Raw genomic sequence first — 23,797 nt, forward strand, 5'->3', positions numbered from 1 at the left:
CCCGTTTAAAATTCCTTAATATCTTCTCCATGAATTTAAGAATCACATTTAAAACAGCACATTGTCTGAAAATAACTGAATATTTCGTGCTTGTGGCTTTCATCATGGCAGGCAGTGAAAAATGCCGTCGGTGCCCTCAGCGTTCTCTCCCCCAACAAGCTGCTGCCGCGGGTGATCAGCCACGTCGTGGAAGGGCTTTCCCAGCCTTCTCTGCTGCAGGTCACCAGAGAGGAGTACAGCATCATGCAGACGCCCGAGGGAGAGCTGTACGATAACAGCATCATCCAGAGGTAACGAGGCTTCTCCTGCAGCCGCACATCTCCAGGGCTTCACTTTCCGGCGTCTGTTTGGGTTTTATACTCTCCTGTCTGTGTCTGGAAACCTGCTGCAGTGCCCAGAAGGAAAACACCAAGAAAGTAAACATGAAGAGAGAAAACAAGGCCTACTCCTACAAGGAACAGATCATCGAACTGGAGTTACAGGAGGTAGATTAAACCTGTTGTCTCTGAGCCATAGTGGATTTTGTAAGAATTGTCCTGGACTTACTTGTTGCATGTTCCTCGGTTTAATTTTGCAGGAACTAAAGAAGAAAAAAGGCATCAAAGACGAGGTGCAGTTAACCAGCAAACAGAAGGAAATGATTCAAATTCAGCTGGAAAAGGAATCGGCTGTTCGCAAAAGACTTCAAGGGGTACGGCCGAAGATCGCCAAACTTAAAACGTCTTCATGTGTGAATGCTGAGTCAGCATTGACACTGTTGTTTTTCTGTTTTTCTCTGTGCATTTTGAACTCAAACTACTTTTTACCAATTTATATATAAGACATTCAGCTCAGTCTGCAATAATGTGCTGTAACTTTTAGTATTTATAACTTTTTTTACTATTTAGAATTTTGCCACATTTAGCTTTTAACTGCAGTTTTTCTAATTGTGCCTTTTGCTATGCTTTTCTTAATATAAACATTTAATTTTAGGTTTTAACTACAGTTTTGCTGATTTTAGTTTCTGTTCTGCTCACTTTAACTTTGATTAATTCAGTAAACAGTTCATTCTTTAACAAATGTCAGCGAAGGTATTCGGCACCCAGCGTTTTCCATTACTCCAGTTCAGTTTGTCTTCACGACCCTCCTGCTCCCCCCACAGATGGATGTGGAGCTGCAGAGCGTGATGGGTCTGCTTGAGGCCACTCTGAGAGCGAGACCCGCTCAGATCACCAGGGAGCTCCCCGCTGTCCTCCACGTCCTGATCCCCCTGCTGAACTCCCCCCTGGCTGCTCCACGCATCCAGCAGGCCTTCCTGGACATCGGAGTGTGCCTCATGCCCAAACACCTTCACTATCTGGGTACAAAACCCACTTGACATGTTGTTATATTAACAAGGCCACCTGATTTTTATAATCTCGTCAAACACAACATATTCTGATACCATTAGACAGATAATTTCAAGACAAATCCAACATAATTTGAATTTTTTAAATCAGTCCACTGGTAACCAAATTTTTGTCAGAAACTGGTCATCAGATTGGCTCTAAATGAATCCAGCTCTTAAACAGGCAGCAGTAGGAAGTCCTGTGTTTAACTTCCTGGAACTTCCTGTTCTCACACCGGGCTGAAGCTGAGGAATTGCTCTGATTGGCTGGAAATTTTCAGATTATTCCTTTCTGGATAACACCTGAGCAAAGTAGTGGAAAGGGCCAGCTCCCGCTCGGCTTTTTGCAGACATCTATCATAAAATGTTTTTTTTCATCTGACCTGAGAAATGAATGAATGAATTAACTCGATCATTGCCTGACCCAGTTAGCTACAGCACCACCGTGCGTCGTTTATTAAACAGATGAAGAACATAGAGGATGAATGGGTTGTGAGGGCACAGGTGGCCTTGATAATTATGTTCAGTCTAACAGTGTTGATGATGACTCAGTTCTGTATCCTTCTCATTTTCTCCTTGCAGCTGAACTGGTGGGTCATGTGACTTTACGGTTACTGAAGCCCGAGTGCGACCTGGACTCTGCTTGGGGACAGGAGGACCTGGACACAGCAGCCCACCGCACTGTGGTGCTGCTACATAACCACACTGTCCCACAGAGAGAGGACAAGCCTGGAGGTGGGAACATTTCATTTACATATTACATTACATTTTCTCTTTAACTGGTTTGAGTTTAGTTTAGAAAAACCTTCTACTGTTCACTACAGGTGTAACAGTACGTTTATTGGTACTGAGCCGTCACAGTACAAGCAATCAGACATGTTCGTCTCAGATGACCACCCCTCTAATCTCAGGGTTTCCCCCAGAAAAGAGGCTAAGCCCGGTGGTAGGTGGCCGTTCGCCGACCGGTCTCCGGCCAACCGCGATTTAGTAAAAAAAAAAAAAAAAAAATTATTAAAGTTGACAGGAAAGTTGAAAATATGGCTATTTGTTATGTGAAATTGTAAGATATTTGTGTCAAATATTTACACAACTACAGTTTTACCAAAAGGCACTTTTGAAATACTTTTTTAAACAAAAAAATACAATTAAAATAAATAAATAATTGGTTACACCTAATTTGAACCCTAATTTAAGTCACATTTACAAATAAATTAAATCAACATAAATGAAAAAGTGCAAAAAACGCACCAACATACGTCTCACGTCAAGGCCAATTAATAACAACAGAGAACTCTGAAAAACAGGCAGATGCTGTACTGTACTGTGCTTTTTGTGGCACAGGCTGCATGTCGGATCACTACATGTAACAACAAAACAAAGCATCTAATGCTGAATTTAATAGCATCATTTTACTGGTAAACAAGGATAAATTAGCTCGCATAATATTAATATTTTCACTAAGTACAAAACATGCTTACCATAATCAGTCTTGTAAAGTCATCCGCTGAATTTCGGCTCAACTAACCATTTTTGGTTAAACCCACTCGTTCGATGTTTATTGCTGTGGCTCCAGCGACCTGTTAACTCCAGGTAGCTGAAGGTGGCTCGGCCTCAGGGCTCATTAGAGTCCCACAGGGCGCCGCACACAGCACGCGGACTGGAGTGCGCGGTGGAGGCGTTTATACTTGGCGCCTACGTCAAAGCAGTATTCTCCAAAAAGACGGGGGGCAGTACACTATGTAACCGGTGGAAATGCGGTAAAAAAGAGAGCATATGGTTACAAAAGGTGCACAACGCGACACCGCGTGGGGCCTTTGCACAGGGGCGGGGACAGCGTGATTGCGTCAGTGTTGGTGCGCGCACCCTTGCGTGGTGAGTTTGATAAAGGGAGCGGTTTTGGGGGTGTGGGTGGGAAAAACATGTATAAAAATGACGTATTTATAATTAACAAGTGGAGCTTAGCCTGGCGGCTAGGCCAGGCTTATACTACACTGTGGGAAACCCTGAATCTGAAACGGAGCACGTTTTCTTTTTAAATATACTTTTGCTAAGTGCCACAACAGAAAAGGACCAGTGGAAGACAATATCCAGATCACCAAAGCATAGCGAGAACAGTTTGTTCTGATTTAAAAAAAATAAAAAAATAAAAAAAATAAAAATTGAAGAACTTCCCATTTGTTTCAGATCAGCTCTGTGGAAAAGTTTAGCCTTACTAACTTAAAAGCCATGTGAGTGTTAACATGTTTTAGTTTAAAAAAAACTACAAATACAAATCCATGGAGTAATAATATTAATAAATCACAATTAACCTTTTCATGTTCAAAGCAGGTAAGTGATTCTAAATCATGTTTTTCTGACAGACTAAGACCCTTAAGGGGGCTCACCTTCCCTAAAAAAGAAATTGCCCTACCACATATTGAGTGATGACGTTTTGCGAGGACTAGCAGAGCGGTGGCCTATGGTTATAGATGATTGTTACACAGCTAGGAATGTTTTTTTGACCAAAAAAAGGCTGTTCTAACGAGAACGTGCCGAGTCGATGTGTACCGTATCTTCTTTATTGCAGCAGATGTGAGGACCCATCCTTTTGTTAAATCAAACAGCATCGTTGAGCTTTGAAACCGACTGCGACTGAAACTTGATCTAAGTGGACCACTTTTCTGTCAAAATGTCAGACTTTTATTTTCTTTCTGACTTATTATGTATTCAGTCACTAATCTTCATCATATATGCTCACGTTTGAGCTGGAGACTTGGCTCTTGTTACTTTTTTAAAGTCCTGTGCTGCCACCTCCAGAAACTTTACTGTAACTGCAGGCATACCTGTTTCAAAGCACAGGGCGATGACAAGTTTTGGCAGTACCATATTTTCCACTTTATAGGGCACACTGGATTATAAGACGCACTGTCAATGAATGGTCCATTTTTGAACTTTTGTCATATATAAGGTGCGTGCACCTCCCAATTTTTGTAACTTTGCGCAGACTGCAAGCGCTGTGCTCAAAATGGACGATTTCGGTGCTCTCTTGTTAACAAAGAATGCACTTGAATAAAAACTAAAAAGAAAAAAAAAAACGGAAACAAAACCTTCATTCAACCAAAACAGTACAGATTATTAAGTCTGTAAACTAAACTGCCCTTCAAAAAGTAATAATCATTAGTTTTATATAGAGAAGATGGACAAAACTGCAAACTAACAAAAGCACACGGCGACAGAAGCACAAATGCAACATACGGCTCTCAAAAGTTCAGCGGTTCGCCTCGGCCATTTGGTTTGAATTCGAAGTGCTCCCACACCGCTGCTGTTACTTCAACCTTGAAACAAATTTCATTTTGTTTTTTCCCCCAATATCAAACAGTGTTTTTTTAGCTTGCTAACTCCTAGTGGGGGCTAACGCTGCAGAGGTAAAAGCCGAGGCGCCTCGGATGGCTATCTGACGTGATAGACCACACCACCTTGATATTAAGACAAAAGGAGGGGTCAGTGAAGAGCATCAGAGCTGAGCCTTTTGTCATCCAGTGTCTTCAGTAGCAAGAGAGAGAGAGAGACACGAAGGAACGATAACGCCGATAAATGAAAATTATCAACCTCATTTTTTTTGTTGTGCGATTAATCGTTTGGCATTATCGTTTATCGCAGGCCTAGTTACAGTCTGCTACTTCTCAGTGAATATTGAATTGGACTTTGTTGTGTTAATTCGACTTCCACTCTCAATAATGAGAATAATAACAGACACATTTTCAGACTGATTCTTTCTCTTCCTTTGAAGCAGAAGAGACTGAAAATGCAGAACATTTTTAAGATTTCTCTTGTGTCAGGTTGATTTAGCGCTGTAATACTGACTGCTGGTTTGTTCCTTTGTATTGTTTTCAATTTTTTCATTAGATGTGGCTCCACTGTCTGCCCCCGCATTCTCCTTCTGCTTCCCTCTCCTGAACGCCTCGCTCAGGGAGTCTTCCGGCAGCACCGAGGAGACGGAGAACATGATGACCAGAGCTCTGCAGGTCGTCAATGTCCACTCGCAGCTTCGGGCCAGCACGGATGCTAGTGACTTTGCCATAGATGAGGTAGAGACGAGCATCACTGTTCAATTTTTCTGTTTCTTCTCTAACTTTTGTTGTTCTTGTTATTGATTTACACATCAGTCTCTCACACTGCTGGTTTGGATGTTCAGTCATCTGATAAATGTTCTTTTAATTCTGCCAGCTGTCTGTTTCTAAAAGGCACTGAAAATGGATATTTAATAGTTCTGCTGGTTTTCTTGCTGTAGAACGGGCCAGAACTTCTTCCACGTGTAAATATGCTTCTGCTGCTGACCAGAATTATTTCTACAGCCACTCCCAGACTCCAGGTGAAGTAGAACTCAGACTGAGATGGTTCCTTCTCTTAGCCACTGGTCAAGTTGATAAATAATTTTTAGTCTTTTTTTTTTTTTCCACGATGTGAGAGTTTTCCATCCTCTGTGTTTCAGGTGCTGGCTTCTCAGTGCCTGACAGCACTGTGCGCCAGCGCAGGAGGAGAAGAAGGCTGCACGGTAGCTGAGCAGCCAGAGATCGACGTCCTGCTCGGCGCCCTGCTCTCACCCTGCTTCTCTGTGCGGGACGCCGCTCTCAGGGTGAGCTTTGGACCACCTGCTGTTGATACTCACTGGCCCGTCATCTAGGGTTGGGCAGCTGCACCAACAGACGAATGGAGTCCATCATCTGTTGTTTTTATTTTTCCAAGGGACAAATATTTCCCCCTTTGTTTAATTTTTTTACTTTCAATAATTTCAACCTGTAAATGAAAGTACAATTCAAGTCAAAATCTGAATTTGCTGTAATACACACTGATTGTTTCAGGTCCAATCAACCTCATCTCTGTTTTGCAAACAAGACATTTCAATAAGCAGCTGCATTTTGGTCGAACTACTGCTATCATTATAAAATTAACAAGATACAGTAGCCTAAAAACATTATCATGTGAAGTTTTTGTTCTAAGAAAACTTACGAGTTACTTACAGTTAAGTAGATAAAGACTCCAGAAAATATATAAACAATTCTCCCTCGTATGTTTCTTACAACCACTTCCTAAAAGCTCCAAATTTGAACAAAGATGTGAAAGTTTCTGCATAAAAAAATAATGAAAAAAAAAAACAGTTTTGCCATGTGGTTAAGGTGCTTTTTTGTAGCCTAATGTACAAGATGATTAGCTTAAAAGACAACAGTAGAACATTGCCAATAAATAAATGAGCCCACAGTTTTCATTACAACCAGACAAAATGAAGCTGCTTTTCACCGCAGAGTGGTGGATTTAATGGGCTTTGAAACGCCCGCCATTACTGACCAGACTGTTTCAAGCTAATAAACACAGACACTCAAAGTAATGAAACAAATATGCTTGTTTAATTTATTTTGCTACTCCCATTATTTATGATTTTGCCCCAAAGCTCACAGCTGTCCACGCTGTGAACAGAATAAAAGTTGGTTACTTAAACACTCCAGTTGTCAGTTGTTGGGCTGACCCCAAGATAGGAGAATGTATCAAATAATGAAACCAAATTTATCATCACAAAGGCATCGCAAATTGTAATACACGTGGAGGTAAATCTGTGATTACTTCTACAGCCAGTGTGTGTAGCACCTGTCACACAGAAGCATTTCTTCAGAATAAAGGTGTAATCTGAGCACGTATTGTTGTACTTGTGCTCAGGGCCTGTTGGAGATGGAGTTTGCTCTGCCTACAGACAGCACAGAGGCCAGCGGGATGAGTCTGCTGCGCAGGCTTTGGGTTGCCAGGTTTGATGTTGAAGCAGAAGGACGTACCTTGGCTGAAAGGTGTCTTTTGAATTTTTTTTTTTTGGCTTTATGTCTCCAAATGCTATTCACTTTACCCCTAACTTTTCTTTACAACACCTTATCACTATTCTATTAAAGGATTAAATGACATTTTAGCTACCGTACATTGCTTTATGACCCACAAAATGCAATTTTGCGCCGTAACAGTGAAGGCAAAGTGTTGTAAACTCAGTACTCACCGGCTTGTCTTGTCCTGACCTCTTCAGGCTTTGGGAGTCTCTGGATCTGGAGTTGGTCCCCGAGCTTTGCTCTCTGCTGATTGGAGACATCACTCACCACGAGGAGGCCATCCGCTCTGCCGCAGCTGAAGCTCTGTCGAGCGCCGTGTCCCAGTACAGAGAGCAGTCTGCCACGGTGCTCGGCCAACTGACTGAGCTCTACCATCAGAAGCTTTATGTAAGACTTGTTTGAACGGGTTATTCCAGCTGGATGAATATTATCAGCTCGGGACTCAAATGGTGTTTTATTTCCTTTTAAAGAGACCGCCTCCTGTGCTGGATGCTCTCGGCAGAGTAATCTCGGAGTCTCCGCCTGACCAGTGGGAGGCCAGGTAATTGCTGCTGCAGTCAAAAAGATTTCAGATTTGGGGTGGTGTTTCCTCTTGCGTTCTGATTTCCTGTCCTTCCCTACTGTTTTCATCAGGTGTGGCATTGCTCTGGCTCTGAACAAGCTGTCGCAGTACCTGGAGGAATCTCAGGTCACCCCTCTTTTCCTTTTCTTTGTCCCCGACGCTCTGAATGACCGCCATGCCGATGTGCGGCGCTGCATGCTGGATGCTGCGCTCTCAGCCCTGAACACGCACGGAAAGGTACTCCTCGCCCCGCGTGTTTTTCCTCAGCCCTTGTGTGTTTCTGTCATGCGCTGTAGCTGATGTAGCTGCTGTCTGTGTCAGGACAACGTCAGCTCCCTGCTGCCAGTTTTTGAGGAGTTTCTGAAGAACGCCCCACAGGACGCCAGCTATGACTCTGTTCGTCAGAGTGTAGTGATTCTCATGGGATCTCTGGCCAAACACTTGGACAAAAATGATCCTAAGGTCAAACCCATTGTGGCCAAGCTGATAACAGCGCTCTCTACACCGTCACAGCAGGTAAAACCCCTGATCCTGCTTCCCAACAGTAAACTCACACCACATAGCCTTCTCGATGCAGCTCCTGTATGCTAACATTGGTTAAAACCCTTTTTAAAATGGATAATTTGTTGCATATTGTTCTCCTCCCCTCACCACACACACACACACACATACACACACACAAGGTCCAAGAGTCCGTGGCCAGCTGCCTGCCTCCTTTGGTGCCCGCCATCAAGGAGGACGCCGCAGGAATTGTGCGCAACTTGTTGCAGCTGCTGCTGGAGAGCGACAAATATGCAGAGAGAAAGGGAGCGGCGTACGGACTGGCCGGACTGGTCAAAGGGCTCGGCATCCTGGCTCTCAAACAGCAGGACATCATGACCACTCTGACCGACGCCATCCAGGACAAGAAAAACTTCAGACGAAGGGAAGGTCAGTGAGGATTAGAAAACATCTGAACTATCAAACTGTCATTATTATTGTTATTAAACAGGTAAAGAGCTAGCGTTGTTATATGTAGACTCACTGTGAGATGTCACGCTCAAAGTATGAGTTGTGAAAGACTCAGCAACTACCACATTAACTTTTACCTCAGTACCTGTAAAAGTGACTGAGTTGTAGTAATCTTTGGTGGCCAGTGTTGATTAGTTGAGGTGGTCAGTTGTAGATGGTCATGTGATGATTACTTTCTAAATTTGTCCAGTGTTTAATATCATGAGATGTATTTGTAAGATACACACACAGAGGTAAACATTATCATCTGCCTTTGCATTTTGCCTTTTAGTGGCGGGAGATAATTTACTTACCGGGTAAAAAATTAAATAAACACCTTTTCACAGCCCTAGATGGACACGTGGCTGCAGCAAGGCAACACACACAGGTGGTGTGTGTGCTTCAGTCATGACTTTCTGCACACGGAGGCACACAATTACCGAGCAGCTGTTTGTTCCTGCAGGAGCCCTGTTTGCCTTTGAGATGCTGTGTAACATGTTGGGGAAGCTGTTTGAGCCGTATGTGGTCCACGTGCTGCCACACCTCCTCCTCTGTTTTGGAGATGGGAACCAGTATGTCAGAGAGGTGAGTGTCTGAAAATACATTTCAGGTGCTGCTGTTTTAGACTTGGCTTAGCTTTACCACAATGGTGAAAATACCGGACGAAGATGAGCAGATTAGTAAATAATTAAATTTCTCTATTTCAAACCGTTAAACATATTTAGTGTAAAATGGGAAAAGACACAAAATAAATGGAATTCTTGTCTAAATAGTCAAAAAGTTTGCAGGAGCCGGTTTAAGAGAACAGTTTCTGGTGGGCAAAACAGACTAGCCTATCAACCTTTATGGTGCGCTCCAGTAACACTGGGAAATGGGAATTCCCGAAGTTCCTAGTCATAAATTTTAACATGAACGCCCTCTCAAGTGGGACATTCCACTCGGAAAGTGGGAGCAACTCCGACTACCCCCAGTTAGGATTTCAAGATGGCTGCTACTTGCAACTTTAGAAAGTAAACTCAATATCTTTTAACATTTGTTCTTTAAGCTGTTTTTCACATTTAATCACTAATGCAACTAGTACTTTTTAACGTGTATATAGCAAGTATTAACACATGTTCCGCGAGTGTAGCGTGTATGTATTTAGTAAGATTTCATATTCTGAAACTGTGAGAAAAATAAAGGCTTTGCTGCGGGCGTCCATCTTGTTTCTGATTCTCACCGAGCGGGACAACTGGAACGAACGCGGTGAAGTGGGAAATTACGTCACTCCGACTTCCCAGCTACGAATTCCGATGTAAATGGAACGCAGCATTAGGTCTGATTTACAGTTCCTGGATTTTCTTTTGTTCGTATTCTTTATCTTTCTTATCTTTCCAGTTCTTAGAAATAGCTGAGTAGTGTAGTGTGTGATCATAAAAGTTTAAAATGTGCTGAGCCCTTGTTTAAAATTTGAATCATCCCTCTGATTCCTCTTCACCCCAGGCTGCAGACGACTGTGCCAAGGCTGTGATGAGGAACCTGAGCGCCCACGGGGTGAAGCTGGTGCTGCCCTCCCTGCTGGTGGCCCTGGAGGAGGAGTCGTGGAGGACGAAAGCAGGTAAGAAACACTAAAGGTTTCTATGCAGGTTATTATGTGTTTAGCTCTTGTTCATTACACTAAGAAATATACAGTCATGAGAGGAAGAACGTCTACTTTGTTTCATTTGTTTTACGTATCAGCATAATTAAAACAATCTGGTCTTTACCAGGTTCTAAAATTATTAAAGTCAAACCTCAAGTGGCCTCAGTTTGTTTCTATCCATAAAACAGTTATTTTTGACTCTGCCTCCCTTACTTACAGGCTCAGTGGAGTTGTTGGGTGCCATGGCTTATTGTGCGCCCAAGCAGTTGTCGTCCTGCCTGCCCAGCATCGTCCCCAAGCTGACGGAGGTGCTGACCGACTCCCACGTTAAGGTGCAGAAGGCCGGCCAGCAGGCTCTCAGACAAATCGGCTCCGTCATTCGCAACCCCGAAATCTTGGGTAAGTGACTCGAATCTGTGAGATGGACCTGCCGCCACAAATGCCTGTTCCCCGTAACTGTCTTTAAAACTTTAAAGCTAGATCAGTAAGATCCTTTTGTTTTGATTATACATTTGAGTCATGCTCCCTTTTTCCATGACCGCGCCTGTTCTCCTTCGCCCAGCAATCACGCCCATTCTGTTGGACGCGCTCACTGATCCGTCCAGGAAGACCCAGACGTGCCTGCAGACGCTGCTGGACACCAAGTTTGTGCACTTCATCGATGCCCCCTCCCTGGCCCTCATCATGCCCATCGTCCAGAGAGCCTTTCAGGACCGCTCCACCGACACCCGCAAGATGGCCGCGCAGATCATCGGCAACATGTACTCACTCACTGACCAGAAGGTACACACTCTACAAAGGCATGTTTTTCTTTACTCAGAGGACCTGCAACATATTTTTAATGGTACGTTTTGATTTTTATTTCTACCAGGATTTGTCTCCCTACCTGCCGAGTGTTATTCCTGGACTGAAGGCCTCCCTGTTGGATCCGGTGCCTGAGGTGTGTTTAGTGAAGATAATCAGCACCACAGCTCTGATATTCTTCTCTGTGCATGCAAAACCACAGCTACTCTGCTTCCTCTCCTCTCCAGGTCCGTACAGTCTCAGCCAAAGCCCTAGGCGCCATGGTGAAGGGGATGGGTGAGTCCTGTTTCGACGACCTGCTGCCGTGGCTCATGGAGACGCTGGCGTCTGAGCAGAGCTCCGTGGACCGCTCCGGTGCCGCACAAGGTCAGTTCCCCTCCAGTCCAGCTTTTGTGCTTCGTATCATTGATGAGCTGAGTCGAAGACTGATTGTGACGGTCCTCTCAGGTCTGGCTGAGGTGATGGCTGGACTGGGAGTGGAGAAGCTGGACAAGCTGATGCCAGATGTGGTGCAGACTGCCAGCAAGGTGGACATCGCTTCTCATGTCAGAGATGGCTACATCATGATGTTCATCTACCTGCCGCTCACCTTTGGAGATAAATTTACCCCCTACGTCGGACCCATCATCCCCTGCATTCTTAAGGTGCCGCTGACTTAATGTTTTTATTTTTGCCATGTAAATCTGACTCATTATTGGAATGATTTTGATGCTATTTGTTAGTATTAAAGTCCCTCATCAATGGTGTGATAAGAGGTTTTCGGATAGACAGATCTATATCTGAACCTGACTTTTTTTTCTTGCTTCCGACGAGGAAAAGCCATGTCACTACAGCTCCTTACCTTTTCTGTTTGACTCTTCAGGCACTGGCTGATGAAAACGAGTACGTGAGAGACACGGCACTGCGAGCCGGCCAGCGAATCATCAGCATGTACGCTGAGACTGCCATCGCTCTGCTGCTTCCTGAGCTGGAACAAGGCCTGTTTGATGACCTGTGGAGAATCAGGTTGGGTCAAGACGCAAAGTGATGCGTCAGATATTAAATAAACCTCCTTCTCATACTGGGTAACATGAGAAAATGCCTCTGTCGGTTTATAGGTTCAGCTCTGTGCAGCTGCTGGGAGACCTGCTGTTCCATATCTCTGGAGTAACAGGAAAGATGACCACAGAGACGGCCTCAGAAGATGACAACTTTGGCACCGCTACATCAAATAAAGTATTAATTCTTTTCTTGATCAAGTCCAGTACTGATTTATCCAGCTAATAAAACATTTTATTGTCCACACATAAGGGGGTGAGTGATGGGACCATATTGGATGGTGAAGGGTTAGAATGTGTTGACAATCTGCCAAAGCTAAGAGATTGTAGGATCGTCATTATAAAACATTCTGTTGTAGCGAACAATGGTTTTCACTATGCAGAAAATGCAAACAGAATCACAGAATTGGGCATTACAATTGCAAACTACTGTAGAATGCATCATGTTGCAGAATTTGTTAAGATGGACTTTTCTAATCTGAATGTTTTTCACATATGACGTAACGATCAAGACCATTTTGGTCACTTCCTGCAGGCCAGGCGTCCAAAAAATACAGCATATAACACTAAACACAAAGTTTCTAGCAGTATAATATCTATGACCAACTGTTCAATAACTTTTGTTGGCACATTATTGATGACAAATGCAAGAAAATGTGTGTTGATCCAAATGAGGTGTGCTTATCTTTGCTAAACACACCTCAGTTATGTCAAAAGAGTGGAACAAGTGATAAGTTAGCTAATCATTTCAGCTCACCTGAGATAATGTTATCTAACCCATCCTCATGAAAACACATCAGCAGTCAAACAGAAAGTTGTCCAGCAAAACCTTCTGTGAAAAAACACAAGTCATTGTGAACAAAACGCAGCGTCCTCCTCGTCTTCATAAATTAGTCAAAAAGGACACAAATATAATACAGTACAATAGTTTTGCACTATATTTTATGTACTATGACATATATTGAGCTTTTTAAGTTTAAATGTGAAGCTCAAGTTGACAAAATGGCAAAAACTGAATAAAATCTGTTCAGAAATGGTAGTTGGCCTAAATGCTCTATACTTTATACCGTTCCTTTTATTGTATTTAGTTTGTTTGGGACGGGCTGTTTCTGTTTTTGTTTTTTTTTAAACGTTCTACGTTTGTCTGGTTTGACTTTTATCTTTCCAGGCTATCATCTCTGCTCTGGGAGCAGAGCGGCGTAACCGTGTGCTCTCGGGACTCTACATGGGCCGTTCCGACACCCAGCTGGTGGTTCGGCAGGCTTCCCTTCACGTGTGGAAGATTGTCGTGTCCAACACCCCCAGAACCCTGAGAGAGATCCTCCCAACGCTCTTCAGCCTCCTGCTGGGCTTCCTGGCTTCTACCTGCCCCGACAAGAGAACGGTAATGTTCTGCATTCTTCTAGCAAAGCGCTCCGTTTTGAATATTTTAGCTTTCTGGCTATCTCTGTTGTTTCCTCATGTGAAAGAGGCCACAAAAAGTCTCTTACTGGTGTCGGCGTGGTTTCAGATCGCTGCTCGGACGCTGGGCGACCTCGTGAGGAAGCTGGGAGAGAAGATTCTCCCCGAGATCATTCCCATCCTGGAGGAGGGGCTTCGCTCAGATAAGAGTGATGAGAGGCAGGGTGTCTGCATCGGCCTCAGTGAGATCATGAAGTCCACCAGCAAAGATGCTGTGAGTCACAAATATTTAGGTTGTGTTTCCCCAGTGGGAGAGATGAGAACCTTCTCTGAAACATTTTTAAACTGGGCTCAGGTAATGCAACAGAAAGCTGTAATTAAATAGTTTTCACCTGTTTATTTGTCTTGTAGGTGCTTGTCTTCTCTGAGTCTCTGGTCCCCACGGTGAGGAAGGCTCTCTGTGACCCTCTGGAGGAGGTCCGAGAGGCTGCAGCCAAAACCTTTGAGCAGCTCCACGCGACCATAGGCCATCAGGCGCTGGACGACATCCTGCCCACTCTGCTCAAGCAGCTGGTGAGGGAGTGGGAACAGAGTCCAGAAATGATCTGAAAACACTTCTTTTTTTTAACCTCTAATGCACTGAATGTGTTATCCCAGGATGACAAGGAAACTTCTGATTTTGCTTTGGACGGCCTGAAGCAAGTCATGGCAGTGAAGAGTCGCTCCGTGCTGCCATATTTGGTCCCAAAGGTAAAACGCCACTCGCCCTTTTCAGCTTTAAGTCTTCACTGTGTTTTCTTGTGCGATTAAAGCAAATCTGCTGCGTGGTTCCAGCTGACTGCTGCTCCTGTGAACACTCGAGTGTTGGCCTTCCTGTCTGCGGTGGCTGGAGATGCTCTGACCCGCCATCTTGGTGTCATTCTACCCGCCTTGCTCTCCTCTCTCAAAGGAAAGCTGGGAACAGAGGAAGAAGCACAGGTAAAAACCAGCGTTCACCAACTATCACGTCTCTGCTGGGTTACGGCTGTTTATTCTCTCTGTATTATCGTGTTTATTTGAAAATAATTGAGCAAGTTCAGCAATGTGGGAATTTGTAGCCAAAGACCAGGTGATTTTAATTGCAATGTTTTCATTCTCCATGAAGGAGAGGAATGTTCCCTGCTGCATTTTAATTGGCTGTCTTTATTTATTTATTTTAATCATTCATCAAATTGCTCTAAAAGTGATCTAAACTTGTAAAAAGATCCTGCTGATGTAGGGGTCAGTGGTGTCCATTTTCAAATACAATTAAGTCTTCCTTAAATTATGCCCTGGTATACCATGTTCCAAAGATTCTCAAAGTCTGGACTCTGATCCAGATCAGGACTGACCCAGCACGTCATCTTGTATTGCACTGAAATACATTGGTACGGTGTAATGAAGAGTGGTGTGGCTCCTTTAAGAGACCGACAGAATGCACAGGGCGAGTGAGTCTGTATCATGTCTGTATAGGTAATATCTGACTGGATCTCGACTGTTGGAGACTAACTGGCGACTCAAAATTGCAAGAAAATAGGCAAATTTTCACTGCAGTTTCACTGCATGCCAAGTTATCACGTCCAGTGAGTTGCGCGGCCAGTGTTTGAAAATCACAGCCTATTTTGTATAACCACCTTGTACAGCTGTATTCTAGCCCGTGTTTGTTACATTATATCCGCCTCGACTAGTGTGGAGACAGTTGGTGGGGACAGGGGTTGACTTTTTTATTTTACACGAAGGCAGTCCCATCCAATAAAAACATGAAATTTTAAGTGTTTTCCCTGTTAACCTCATGTCTGCCCTCTCTTCTATACATATAGACTACATTAAATGACATTCAGTTCATATAAAACACTAAACTCTCTGTCCTGAATCTTTTGAGTACAATCCACCTTTCATATACAGTTAATATTTGTACTTGGATTCCAAAAAAGCAGAAAATTGTAAAGCAAAATTTGGAAATTTGAGAAGTGATTTTCACAATTAAATTATACTGAATGTATTCCTTCAGAGTATTCATTCTGAGCATTTATTTAGTTCCATATTTTTTTAAAGCGCATTTTTCTCAGTGTGGTCTGTAAATGATTTGACGTCTGTTTGGTTTGGTTCAGGAGCTGATCAACTGTCAGAAGGTGATCGTCTCCGTGGAGGATGACGTTGGTCAGAGGATCATCATCGAAGACCTGCTGGAGGCGACTCGAGGAGCCGACCCCGGCCTCAGGCAGGCAGCCGTCACCATCCTGAATTCTTACTTCGCCCGCACTCGCATGGATTACAGCGCTCACACTCGCACGCTGCTGTCAGGCCTCATCCGCCTCCTGAACGACTCCAACCCCGAAGTCCTGTCACAGAGCTGGGACACCATCAACTCCATCACCAAGGTGTGCTCAGGGGAACGTTCGGGACTCAACACAAACTAACTCTTTGATATAACAGTATAGTTTAATATATTGGTAGTTTTCTTTAAGAATAGACGTAATTTTTGTGTGTTTTTCTGTAGAAATTGGATGCGAGCAGCCAGCTGGCTCTAATAGACGACCTGCATCGAGACATCCGATCAATAACTGCAGATGTGAAGGGTCAGCACCTGCCTGGGTTCTGTCTGCCCAAGAAGGTGAGAACGGATCTATCACTGATCATGAGAACATTATTACTGCTCAGTAGTTCTCTTGTATTGGCACGCTTTAAACCTTCTGCTCCATCAAATCATAATAGTCTGCTATGAGCAGAAATGTTTTATGTATAAGAACAAACTAAAAAAAAACATCTTTCCCTTGGTAGTTCTGAAAACTATCTTGGGTAAAAACAACATATGGAGCGTTATACTTTATTATATATTTGTAGGAAATTATACAAAATGTGAAAGCAACTATAAGAATTAGGAGGTCAAATACCAGGCAGATACTACTAATTAAATGCAGTGTGAATTTCCTAATTTTTACGTGAGAAAAATGATTCACAACCATGTTGATGTTTGTCAGTCCCCCCCCCAGGAGTGGATGGCCCAGCAAGTTTACCCCAAGGTTGAATTGTGCAAAAACTAAAAATGAGTATAAGAGAAAACATAACAAGAGCTCCAGATCAAATTCTGTAAGCTTCAAGTAGCAGGTTTAAGGTTAAAGTTCAAGACGGGACAATTAGAAAAAGACTGAACAAGTACGTCTTGTTCGGAAGAATAGCAGGAGAAAACCTGCAAAGGTGCATCAAACCACAAACGCAGCATATCGGCAGCAACACCTCAAACCAGCTGTCAGCATGGGGGTGGAGGTGCAATGTTTTGGGCTCCTTGCAGTTATTGAGTCGACCACAAACTCCTCTGTAGACCAAAGGACTCTGTCAAATGTCAAATGTGAGGCCATCTGTCTGACAGCTGAAGCTTGGACCAAACTGGGTCATGATGAAACAGAACAATGATCCCAAACACAGCAGCTGATCTACAACAGAATGACTGAAGAAGAAAAGAATCAAGGTGTTGGAACAGTCCAACAATGACATTCTCAAACTGACAGAGTTAATAAATGTTTGTGAACCTCAAAGAACTGAAGCAACAAGGAGTGGGTCAGAATTCCTTCACAATCGTGCCAGAGACTAATTGGTTCACAGGAGAGATGATTATCGCCCTTAAAGATTGTTCTACAACAAATTGTTGAATCGTGAGGTGAACTTTGTTTTTCACACATTTAATAATGGCACAGTTTAATATTTCATGTGTTTAACTGTTTATCTGAAGTACCGTTTATCAAACTTAACTTTTTATATCTTCATTTATAAAATATCAAATTGAAAAAATAATTACTCTGACTTTATGTTATGTATATTTTTCCACACATTTGCGTTTCTCTGCAGTGGCAGCTTTTTGTCCAGCTCAGTTTAATGTTGAACAGGTGAAAGTCCTCATGTCCTTGTCCTCTTATTGGTTCATTTGGTCTCCTTGTGTTCAGGGAGAAGAGCTACCTGTTTTTAAAATAAAGTGAGCTGTTTGAAAATGTCATCTTTATGCCAGTATAACCTCAGGGGCTTTGTTTAATATGTTTGTTTGCACAGGGTGTGACGTGCATCCTGTCGGTCCTCAGAGAAGGTGTCCTCACTGGCAGCCCTGAGCAGAAAGAAGAAGCAGCTAAAGCGTTGGGAGGGGTCATCAGACTGACCTCTTCTGAGGCTCTGCGGCCCTCAGTCGTCAACATCACCGGACCTCTGATTCGGATCCTGGGAGACCGCTTTGCCTGGACGGTGAAGACCGCTCTGTTGGAGACCCTGACCTTGCTGCTGGCAAAGGTTCCTAATCGTCTAAAATCCCCATCAGGTGATGAAACTGTGTGTCAGACGTCTAACATGTGGCTTGTGCTGCTCCATTAGGTGGGCATTGCCTTGAAGCCCTTCCTCCCTCAGCTTCAGACCACCTTCCTGAAGGCCCTGCAGGACTCCAGCCGAGCGGTGAGGCTGAGAGCCGCCGAGGCTCTGGGGCAGCTGGTTTCCATCCACACCAAGGTTGATCCGCTCTTTACTGAGCAGCTCTCCGCTATCCGCAACGCTGAGGACTCTGGAGTCAGGTGTGCACTTAAACTGATAAAACACAGAAATCAGCAACAAACAGCTCACAGTTTGTTTTATGACACTTTAAGTCAAATCCTCATTTTCAGGGGCGGCTGGTGGTGATATTTGTAGGGTGGGCTAACAGATATATAATAAAACGCTGCAGTTTGGATCCAACAATCGAAGCATCCAGTTTGAAATAAAGAAGAAAACCTGCTGTAAATTGACATTGTCCTTTATCAGCACAAACCACCACCAAAAACCAAGCTTACACAGAGCCTCTGTCAGTTGTTCTCCTGCATTTCAACTATAATTATTTCAGATGATTTTTCCCAGTCAAACAGCTTTGATAACACTGCACCACACTCCTTAACACAATTACTAATCACACTGATAAAATCAAATCAAATATGACATGCAGTGTTGGAAAGTGCAGTTTTTAAAAAAATGAATCCTACCTTATTTAAAGAGAAGTTCACTCCAACAACTTTTCGGGGAGGTAAAAAGGTTAATAACCACCTCGTTAAAGATCTGTTAGCTACACTTGCTGTTAGCCAGTCCTTTCACTGAAAGCAGGTCACAGAAAAACTTTGGTTTTGCCGCTTTTCCTTTTTTGAACATCCTTTGGTCCATCCTTCCCCAACATCTTCACTTCCAGTTTTTCTTCCAAAGACATTAAGGAAAACGGGTGAGAAATTAAATAATCCACCTTGTTTTTATGTTTATCTAGCTCTCCATCGTACATATCTCAGTCTACACCGAACCACTCCCACATACACTCGCGCTCGAGGCCCGTTATCGTTCGTCCATCCTCATTGCCTAAAGCCTGAGGCCTTGGGCTGAGCCTGGCCTGAACTAAATTAGCCCAAATGAGCGGCAAACCGAGGGGACAGGACAAGATAGCTGTCAATCATTCTGTAATGAAGTGAAGTGAGATTTATTTATATAGCACTTTTCAGCAACAAGGCGATCCAAAGTGCTTTACAACAGAAACAAAAACAGAATCCAATACAGCAGGTACATAATGAAACACAAAAAAGAAAAACACAACAATCATGTATAATCTTAATGAAATATAGGATAATCTAAATAAAATCACGAAACCAGACATATCTAAGCATGAGCTAACACAGTCAAAATAGTAGCTAAAATAATCTAAATTAATTCATAATCAGATATAGAAATACAGAAGTAAAAACATCAATCATGAACCTAAGTAAAATCATGAAACTAAACATATCTAAACATGAGCTAAGACAGTCAAAATAGTAGCTAAAATAATCTAAATAAAATCATGATAAAGTTAAAGCTGAACTAATCAACAATTAGGAATTTAACAATCTAACAATATCTAAAGTATGAGCTAAGATAAACTAAACTAAATGTACAGGAAGGCTAAATAAGCTAAAACATGACAATGCTAAAACTAACAGTACCGAACTTTTTAAATAGTACCAGAAGGCCTGCTAAAACAGCCGACGTAAGAATTACTAACTAAGATAGAGAAGGAGGGAAGGAGGTGGGGGGTTGAAGTGAGAGAGATGACAGAAGCAGTGGAAAATGTGCATGTGTGTGTGTGTAGAGGCGGTAGAAGACGATGTGGTGCATGTTATGTGTGTGTGCGTGCGCGTGTTTGCAGATAGGTCCATGAATCACGTCACAGAGGCCATTGTCTTTTATGTTTATCAGCCAGCTCTGAACAGATCCACAGATGTAGGGGGCAAAGCATCTTGTTTACATAGTTCCGAGGAGAAATTGATATAGCTGACCAAGGTCAGCCTAGGGGAGCCAATTCACAAACAAACAGTAATTGTTTTGGTTCAGGCAGACATTGTGTTTTTGTCTGTCTTGAAAGTCTTGCTGATACTTCTCAATGGCGAATCCAAACAGCCGAATTCCAGGACCATTCCGCCTGATTCGAGCGAGCAACTTTCTCCAAGATGTAACCCATATTATTCATGAGTTCCAGAAACGCAATTCAGTCTGCAGTCCTGTAAAAGGATCGCATCTAACTTGCGATTCAGCTCCCGTAACAACACAGTCTGTAGTTCGCCGAACCCATCAAACAAATTTGACAATAATTCAGGTAACTGCCTAATCCAAACAGCAGAAAGCTGTTATCAAAAATCCAAATATGTAAAGATCTTCCACGTCTTCCACAGACAAACTCGATAGAAAAACAGGATTCCAACGTTTCCAGGAATCCAACATCCAGCGAAGAATGTCTTCTCAGGGCAAGCTGGCTCTCCTTTGGTCAGCCTTCCCATCGAGAAAATTTGATCAATTGCGTTGAGAGACCAGCTGACCAGATCCATAGTTCAGGCGGTTCAGAAGACAGAGAGACAGAGAGAAAAGAAAAACGTCTGCCTTCCACCAGGAGCAGAGAGAAAAGGCCACAAAAGATGTTAAATATTCAGGACTGTGAAAAGTTAGCCTTTTGGAAAGACTGGGGATTTCTCAAGGCTGTTTGGCATCAGATTTGTTGTAAATTTCACAAAATGTGATACAGTATTTTTAATTTGTGTTTATTAGGTATTTTAACATTCTTATTGTAAACACCAGGGAGGACTTAGCCCTGCTAGCCTGCTTATACCAGCCATCCCTGCTCATTATTATCATTTCAAATTAGGGTTTAAATTTTGCTTTAAGTGTCACCAGTAGGTTCTTACAGTCAAGCAATAATGTTCACTCAGGGAGAAAAAAAGGATGTGACCCTTGTCTCAATGTCTGAATTTATTATCCCTTATTCATACTTTAGTTATTAGTAATTACATGTATTAACTGATCATGAGTAATTAAGGTTGGCACAGAAATGACATAAAAATAAAAACACTGCCCCTGTTACATCATCTGTCCACCAGAGAGGGCTACTGTCTTATTTTTTTGCCACCAAAACGTAAAGGCAAGCAATAATGTTTTTGCTTGTCACTGCGTCAGTTTAACAAATTTTGAGCTAAAATGTGGTCTGGTGGTAGCTGAGAGTCATTCACAATCACAACACACTCTGACCATGACATCTTGTAATATTGCATGAGATGGAGCACAATGTTATTTTCAGGATCATCTTTGTTTAAAATATCTGGCATGAAAGACACCGGGTGATAATGGTGCCTTTAAGCACACGAAAGTTTTAGCTCTCAGTTTGTAGGATTCATGTTTGTTTGTTTAGATGCATTTTAGACATCTTGTTCCTTGCTTTCCCAGGGAGACCATGCTTCAAGCCTTAAGGTTCGTCATCCAGGGGGCCGGATCAAAAGTGGACCCAGCCATCCGCAAAAACATCACCACCACGTTACTAGGCATGCTGGGACACGATGAGGTATGAAACCAGATGCGGAGCCTTCCATGGCATCAAGCTGAAGAGATTACATTTGTGGCAGCTCAAACATCGCTTCATCGCTGCAGCTACCGCAAACGTGAACAAATAGTCAATTAAACAAAGCGTAAATGTTAGAGCTTTTAAACAGAGGAATACTCCGGGGAGTCGTCATCTGTGATCTCCGGCAACAAAACGGAAGTCAAACAGAGGATGTGGGTTTCTAAGAAGGTGGTTTTGAGCTGTCGCGTCACTTTGCGAATAAGTTACACAGAATTTATCTCTGTCTGGCTGTCTGGTGTGGGTTTCTGTGTGTGTGTGTGTTTGCACTCGCAGGATGCAACCCGTATGGCTTCAGCAGGCTGTGTTGGTGAGCTGTGTGCTTTCCTGTCAGAGGAGGAGCTGAAGAGCGTGTTACTTCAGCACGTCCTGGGTTTGTATTTATAATCACATTATCTTTCTATATTCAATTATTCTGATTCCCATAATGCTCAGAAATCCAACTTGTGTGAGAGCCTGAGCTAATGTTTGTCCACGTTCACACAGCGGACATGTCAGGTGTGGACTGGATGGTACGTCATGGCCGGAGCCTGGCCCTGGCCGTAGCTGTTAAGTCTGCCCCCGAGAAGCTGTGTGGGAAGGATTACTATGAGACCGTGACAGAGACGGTTTTGGCCAACGCCACTGCTGACAGGGTGAGCACATTTGGGCAGAAACGCAGCTGGAGATGTGACTTCCCGGAGTTTGGGAATGTAATGATCACAGCCACCATCCAGAACAACCAGAGCTCCATTTCTCTGTCACCCTCTTTTATTGCGCTTCCATCCTCGTTGTCCTCATCTGTGATTCCTCCTCCAGATTCCCATTGCTACCAGTGGGATCCGAGCCATGGGGTACCTGATGAGGCATCACCTCCGAACAGAGGAAAGCAGTAATGTTTTGCAGCGCATCGTCACACAGTTTGTTAAGGTAAGAGGTCAAAGCTTCACATTTGGCAGATAATCACATTCACTTCCCTTTTCTTTATTTAGACAGGTGTAGGAAAAGGGAGAAATGGGCTCCAGCGAAACTGGTTTAGAGTAGGCAGAAGGTTTAGCATTACAATGTGGGGTTTTATTTTTGTCATTGGGAAAAGGTAAATTAGCACCATTTATATTAATTATTCTTACTCCCACAACTTTTTTGGCACGTATACAAATTAAATATCAAAACATAGGGATTCTTGTCTACTTTCACCCAGTGCGTGTCTCACTAATGAAGGATTTATTGTTTTCTCTCAAATCTCCCCAGAATACAAAATGTTTCAGCCAAGCTTCCACATTCACTTATATTTTAGCTCAAAATATTCTCTTCAAAACTGGAAGTGAAAGGTCTTTTAACTTGTCATATCTCCTAATTAAACACTAAAGAAACATATAAATGATCATCATTCTTCTGCTCCTAGAGGTTTAAAGATTTTGAAGATCTGATGTAGTTTTTACACAACTTTTCAGTCGGTTTTTGTCCGCCTTTTATTAACTTGGCAGTCAGGGAGTGACAGACACAGGTGCATGGTTACCATGGCAACCACAAATGAGCCACTGCAGCAGCTTTAACATTAAGCAGATGAAATATCAAAACGTAGACATTTTTACTTGAATTATTACAAAGTTGTGTTGGAATTTTGGGCAGGAGCTGTGTTGGCACTTTTCATCGTTTCTTTAGAACGTTACTATTAACTTTAATAGTTAACCTTTTTTTGTCAACTTTCAGTCAAGTTTTCCTCATTCGAGTGTCCAACATGTCTCCTAGAAGCCATGTAACAATGATGGCATGAATAGTTAGTTATGGATTATATTAAATAAAAGACAAATGTCATGTATGTTCTTATTTTACCATACAGTTCTACACTAAATACTATGATCAAAGCTGATATGAAATCTTATATGAATACGTCAGGTCACAATGAATGCATGTGTAAGATGATTGTTTTGGAACAGTGTTAAGTGGATGATGCAGGTTGTGTGTGACCCCCGCCACAGTGTCTTCAGAATCAGTCCAGCGACATCAGACTGGTGTCAGAGCGAGTGCTGTGGTGGGTATTCAGGGACCCATCGGTGCCCCCTTTGGAGACTGGCCTCATCAAGCCGCTGCTGAAGAGTCTGCTGGACAACACCAAGGACAAGAACACCACTGTCAGAGGCCAGAGCGAGCACACCATCGTCAACCTGCTGGGACTCCGCCAGGGAGAGGAAACCATGCAGGTGGGCCTTTAGGTTCAGGGAGTGGTAGTCACAGACGGGTGTGATCGACGATAACAATAA

At 43.0% G+C, this 23,797-nt stretch overlaps 1 protein-coding gene across 1 annotated transcript in view; it reads left to right on the top strand.

Moving 5' to 3' along the window:
* The window catches only part of gcn1 (GCN1 activator of EIF2AK4), a 35,894-nt gene that overhangs the window by 10,783 nt on the left and 1,314 nt on the right, over positions 1-23,797 (top strand). The window contains exons 20-56 of the mRNA XM_017414647.3: positions 112-290; positions 392-485; positions 578-691; positions 1,142-1,340; positions 1,949-2,101; positions 5,252-5,433; positions 5,637-5,717; positions 5,838-5,981; positions 7,058-7,182; positions 7,410-7,599; positions 7,683-7,753; positions 7,846-8,011; positions 8,096-8,290; positions 8,458-8,704; positions 9,228-9,349; positions 10,247-10,361; positions 10,605-10,784; positions 10,948-11,168; positions 11,257-11,325; positions 11,417-11,555; positions 11,637-11,833; positions 12,052-12,194; positions 12,287-12,404; positions 13,395-13,610; positions 13,737-13,901; positions 14,039-14,200; positions 14,285-14,377; positions 14,462-14,605; positions 15,757-16,026; positions 16,146-16,259; positions 17,690-17,920; positions 18,002-18,195; positions 21,383-21,497; positions 21,831-21,927; positions 22,041-22,189; positions 22,353-22,463; positions 23,516-23,737. Coding sequence (XP_017270136.1) covers positions 112-290; positions 392-485; positions 578-691; positions 1,142-1,340; positions 1,949-2,101; positions 5,252-5,433; positions 5,637-5,717; positions 5,838-5,981; positions 7,058-7,182; positions 7,410-7,599; positions 7,683-7,753; positions 7,846-8,011; positions 8,096-8,290; positions 8,458-8,704; positions 9,228-9,349; positions 10,247-10,361; positions 10,605-10,784; positions 10,948-11,168; positions 11,257-11,325; positions 11,417-11,555; positions 11,637-11,833; positions 12,052-12,194; positions 12,287-12,404; positions 13,395-13,610; positions 13,737-13,901; positions 14,039-14,200; positions 14,285-14,377; positions 14,462-14,605; positions 15,757-16,026; positions 16,146-16,259; positions 17,690-17,920; positions 18,002-18,195; positions 21,383-21,497; positions 21,831-21,927; positions 22,041-22,189; positions 22,353-22,463; positions 23,516-23,737 — 5,727 coding nt within the window. The remainder of the gene's footprint in view (positions 1-111; positions 291-391; positions 486-577; positions 692-1,141; positions 1,341-1,948; positions 2,102-5,251; positions 5,434-5,636; positions 5,718-5,837; positions 5,982-7,057; positions 7,183-7,409; positions 7,600-7,682; positions 7,754-7,845; positions 8,012-8,095; positions 8,291-8,457; positions 8,705-9,227; positions 9,350-10,246; positions 10,362-10,604; positions 10,785-10,947; positions 11,169-11,256; positions 11,326-11,416; positions 11,556-11,636; positions 11,834-12,051; positions 12,195-12,286; positions 12,405-13,394; positions 13,611-13,736; positions 13,902-14,038; positions 14,201-14,284; positions 14,378-14,461; positions 14,606-15,756; positions 16,027-16,145; positions 16,260-17,689; positions 17,921-18,001; positions 18,196-21,382; positions 21,498-21,830; positions 21,928-22,040; positions 22,190-22,352; positions 22,464-23,515; positions 23,738-23,797) is intronic.

Source organism: Kryptolebias marmoratus, linkage group LG1 (genome assembly GCF_001649575.2).
Source record: "Kryptolebias marmoratus isolate JLee-2015 linkage group LG1, ASM164957v2, whole genome shotgun sequence".
Lineage (NCBI taxonomy): Eukaryota > Metazoa > Chordata > Actinopteri > Cyprinodontiformes > Rivulidae > Kryptolebias > Kryptolebias marmoratus.